At 44.3% G+C, this 4,655-nt stretch overlaps 1 protein-coding gene across 1 annotated transcript; it reads right to left on the minus strand.

Annotated features, from left to right (window-relative positions):
- Window positions 1–1,028: 1,028 nt before the first annotated feature.
- LOC124653382 (BTB/POZ and MATH domain-containing protein 1-like) lies at window positions 1,029–4,172 on the minus strand. Its single transcript, XM_047192447.1, has 2 exons — window positions 4,131–4,172; window positions 1,029–2,424 (listed from the first exon to the last, which is right to left on the minus strand). The coding sequence occupies exon 2, from the start codon at window positions 2,421–2,423 to the stop codon at window positions 1,341–1,343; it is 1,083 nt and encodes a 360-aa protein (XP_047048403.1). The 5' UTR covers window position 2,424; window positions 4,131–4,172; the 3' UTR covers window positions 1,029–1,340.
- Between the last annotated feature and the right edge of the window lie 483 nt (window positions 4,173–4,655).

Genomic DNA, 4,655 nt, shown 5'->3' on the forward strand with positions numbered 1-4,655 from the left:
ATGGGACAAAGCTTCCTCCCATGCGTAGCATCTTGGTTTTGGTTATTCGACCGAGAATACTGCTCCATTTGCTGATGTAACTCTACCATGCATCAATTCAGTGTTACGCTATGGATAAGTAAATCACTGAATAATTCACGTTCCTACATGGACATATGGACTATTTCTGCGAACATTATGGATCAAAAAAGGAATTTAAGAATGGAATGTGGTGTACATTCTATTCTCAAGGATTAATCAACCAAGATGGATATATTTTTATCTAGTTATGACCTACTCCCCCACAGCGAAGAAATTATCCTTAAGTAAATATCCGTATTATTTCCACTTGTTCAGGTTAAAGGATATTGTGTTTGTCAGCAGAAAAGATGCTTATTGCTACTATTGTGACTTACTCTTTATAAAACTGATAAAACAGTAATACCAAGTCCCCTAATAGGCTAATAAGAGAATAACACAGGATACAACAGTAAAACAAGTACACATACCTTTCCAGTTTGATGTAAAATTGTAACACTAGTAGAAATTTGCTAGTCCCTTGCTCATCCCTTGGATGGTTTGGAAGCAACGGAATGAGGGACCACTGCTTTCCGTCAGCGCCAGAGTTGCCCTGATCAAGGAAGAAGCCAGGATGTGGTTGAGAGCTAGTGCCCTAGGACTGCGTATCCTCTTACCGACGACCTAGGACGTCCATTAAGAACTCACTCTTGTAATCTGCCTCTTAGGAGGGTTGTAAAACTTTCTATCTTTTCAATGAAATGAAACGCAAAGAGTACTTTGCGCTTTCTCGAAAAAAATGAAATTTGCTATGTGTAGTAGTAATCCCAGAAAAAAACCAAGTACAGCCAGGTCAGTGGATCAATAAAAAATATACATTCCTCCAAATGTTTTATATGCAAGCAATTAATCTAATAAGATCACTACTCCCTCCGTACTTTTTTAATTGACTCGGATTTAGTACAAGTTTGTACTAAATTTGAGTCAATTAAAAAGGAACGGAGGGAGTACATATGAATAACATGTGGATGTACTCATAGCTTATGGGCCTTGAATAATTATAAGACAGGTTGCATACAATGTGCCATCTTTCAGTTCTCAAGGAACCACAATTATGAGCCAGGTGCCATCTTTAGGTTCTCAAGGAACCAGTTAACAGTATGACGGTATAAAACTAGTTGCGACTTATGTTGTTGTGTTCCATCAACAACATGCTACTGTTATCTGACATTGGACATTGCAATGTATGTGACAATGACAGGTCCACACAATGATGTTATACTACTCGATTTTACAAACTAAACTACCCAACCAATATGTTTAGCTGACAACAAGCTGGCCATCTATGCTTTGCGAGACCTACTTCTCTTCTCGAAAGCATCTACCAAGACAGAAGGGCATGATCTTTTGAGATCTGCATAACCTTGGGTTGCAACCACATCATCCATCTTATCTGAAGAGGCAATAAACTCCACGCAGACATCCTTAAGCTTATCACAGTTATGCTGATCAGCTAAAGCCAATGTAGTTGCCACGTTGTCCACATCAAGATTCTTGCAAAGGATGTTTTGACATATAATCTTCAGCCTGTCCATGGCATACCTATCTGCAGCCACCAGTAGATGGCGGTGCATTTCACATTTGTCGTCACCTTCAAAATCATCCAAGTCAGGCAATGAATCCGTATAGATGAAATGCAGCAGAGCCTTGAACACAGCAGGCTGCATGTCTTGGATGGTTACACATGTCTCCCTCAGCGGCCCGAAGAGCTCTGCCTCAAAGACGGGTGACCGCATGGCGAGCACGGTCTTGTGCGCCTGGAACGTCTCTCCTCCAACACTGAAAGTGACATCTGCTTTCTCCTTAGCTTCCAGCAGCTTTGCTAGATGCTCCAGGATGTCCGATGGCGGAACCTCGATCTCAGGAGGGCCTGCAGTCACAGAAGCCTGGGATTCCTTGATCACCGTGATTACAGATTTGATCATGAGGACATCATTCTGAAGGAACTTAGTTGGTTCTGCATCAATGCTGCTGCCTACAATCATCACACTATACTGACAGGTCTCCCTGGCCTTTGAGCTGAAGACCTTGCTTTGTGGGGCAAACGCTGTACTGATCAATCCTGAATCGTGCCTTACCAATCCAAAATCAAACAGGGTCCGAACCTCGGCGTTGCTGCTCATGAGCTCGAGACATATCTCCACACACCCTTTGGACAGCTTGGTGGTTCCTTCGGGGTAGCATTTGATGGACCAGTCGTACCCACCGATGGTGAAGGTGGGCGAGCAGACAAACTTGCCGACGCCCATGCCCTGCATGAGGCTGTACCCAGCAACCTCGAAGATGTGCGCCCCTTTCTCCTTGTGGATGGAGCATCTCGACACTGTCAACTTCTCCATGGTGCAGCTCGACGGCATCGACACCATCCTGTCCACAATCATGAATAATTCAAAAAAAAGATAGTGCAGATCTAAAGCAATAGACAGGAACATAAACAGCTTTCTCGAGGAGGAGCGGGGAGGGGAAGGGGAGGGGAAGTGGAGGAGGTGCAAACATTGGAAAAATAGCAGAGTGGGAGAAGATGGTTGTGGCAGCAGCAAGGAAAAAAATAGCGGGCTATTTGATTTAGCGGACACCTCATCCAGAAGCTATTGAAGCAATAGCTGTGCTATAGCGGAAGCTAAACCATTTAGCGGTTTTCTCTATAAAAGCAATATATGTCATAGAAACAAAAAAAGTTGCAGCATACATATCATGGAAAATAATATTTTTCTTTGTCTTCATGATTATTGCATTGCTTATAATGTGCTACAGACCTAAAGTAGATATGCCAATTCTATCTACAATCCTTATTTCTAAAAAAATTACATGGGATGGAATGAAATGGAATTGAATAGGCAGGGAAGTACGTAACATGAAGGAAAGACGTAACAGTTCTAGTTTTTGAACAAACAATCAAGCTTCTATATACAAATTATTTTTGGCGATTATAGTGTCTGACAGCTGAAACATTTCACCATCGAACAAAGAGTAAATGAAAAAGGTGTAGAAACAATCCAGCCTGAGTTTCGGACGTGGTCGGTCGTCTCGATTCAGCCCGTGACTCCCAAGCCAAGGCGTCGTGTCCTGGGCGCAGCAGCCCGACGAAAACATATATTGGGCTTCAAATTCTAGTGGCATGGGACAATTATGTTAGCGGTGCTATAGCTCCTCTAGCGGCTACACTATTTAGCAGCAATTAGCGGCGCTTTAGCGGACGTAGCGCCTATAGCGGAAGAAACATGCTTAGCGTCGCGGAACATGTCTGAGAAGCTATAGCTAGCTATTATTTTCCTTGGGCAGCAGTGGCGGCGGCAGCGGCAGTGGGTTGTTTGGGGGCGTTTGCAAATCATGCAAATCCCGCTGTGTTTGGATGCACAGAATTCAGACTCGGAATTGAATCGGAATGGAATACTAAATCCAAGATGAAAGGAAATACCCCCAATTCAAATTCTATTGTTTGGATGTGCAGGGTATTTGTTGTTGGAATCAAAGGTTGGCACCGAATTCTAATTCATGTTTGGATGTACAAACCGTGGAATTGAATGTTTTATTGATTTTGGACGGTATAAACTTGTGTACAAGTATGAATTTTTGTTAATGTTTATACTTTACAAACATTAAAATTTACACACCATCATTACATACTGAAATCGGTGCTCTGTTGTGTAATCCTCTGACATATACTAGAGACCATCACTCCATCAGCTATGGAAGCAATTGGCGTGACCTGCAGGAAAGACGCCGATGTCGTCGCGTACGCCAGCAATCCTATGCCGAAGAGCAGATTATTCCAATGTTGTCGTTCTTGTTCTGCCTTGGATAGAGAGAACATAAGGTGCATCGGCAGAAAATAAAGAAAACAGAGGGAGAGGCCGGCTTGGCGATGTCCAAGGGAGAGGCCGTTAACCTCCCGGCGCTGCTACCCGTATCGCCCTCCCTCCCGCCGTTCCAATCCTGCCTGGTCGACCTAGGGTTTGGGGAGGGGTCATGGAGGGGCGGACGCCGTCGGTGAAGCTCTCCTACGAGGACGCCGGGAAGAAGGGGAGGAGGGCGGGATAGGAGATAGGAAGGGGGGCGTGGGGAGGACTCACCACTGCTGCCGCCGGCGGCTTGCTCAGGTCGAGCCTCGAGCGAGCGCTCGCTCACGGTTGTGGAAGAGTTGTATCCTCGCTCGCCCGAAGAGGTACGCGGAGAGCAATTCCGAGCGAATACGGAGCTGTGACCCTCCGTATTGCTCAAGCCAGAGAAACCACGGGGCGGGCTCGGAATTTGCCTCTGTTTCCACTCCTAAATTCAGCGCAGGCCCAAACGGTAGAATTGTAGGCTGAATTCCAGAATTCTAATTCTAAAGCTAAATTCTAAAAGATAATTTTCGCACCAAAACCGGTGCCGAATCCGTTTTAAGGTATCCATATTCGTTTTTAAAGAATCCGACGGATAAGGATATCCGATTCCAAAGTGATGCGCCGGATACGGTGTAGGATATGGTATAGCAAATAGCATGCGGATATGGATTATCCAAAAATTAAATTAGGATAATCCGAAGGTTTTAAACCGGATAATCCGATTTTTGAGTCAAAATTCAAGACCAATCTTGAAAGGTTAGTAGTTATTGA

This window comes from Lolium rigidum, chromosome 5, assembly GCF_022539505.1.
Source record: "Lolium rigidum isolate FL_2022 chromosome 5, APGP_CSIRO_Lrig_0.1, whole genome shotgun sequence".
NCBI lineage: Eukaryota > Viridiplantae > Streptophyta > Magnoliopsida > Poales > Poaceae > Lolium > Lolium rigidum.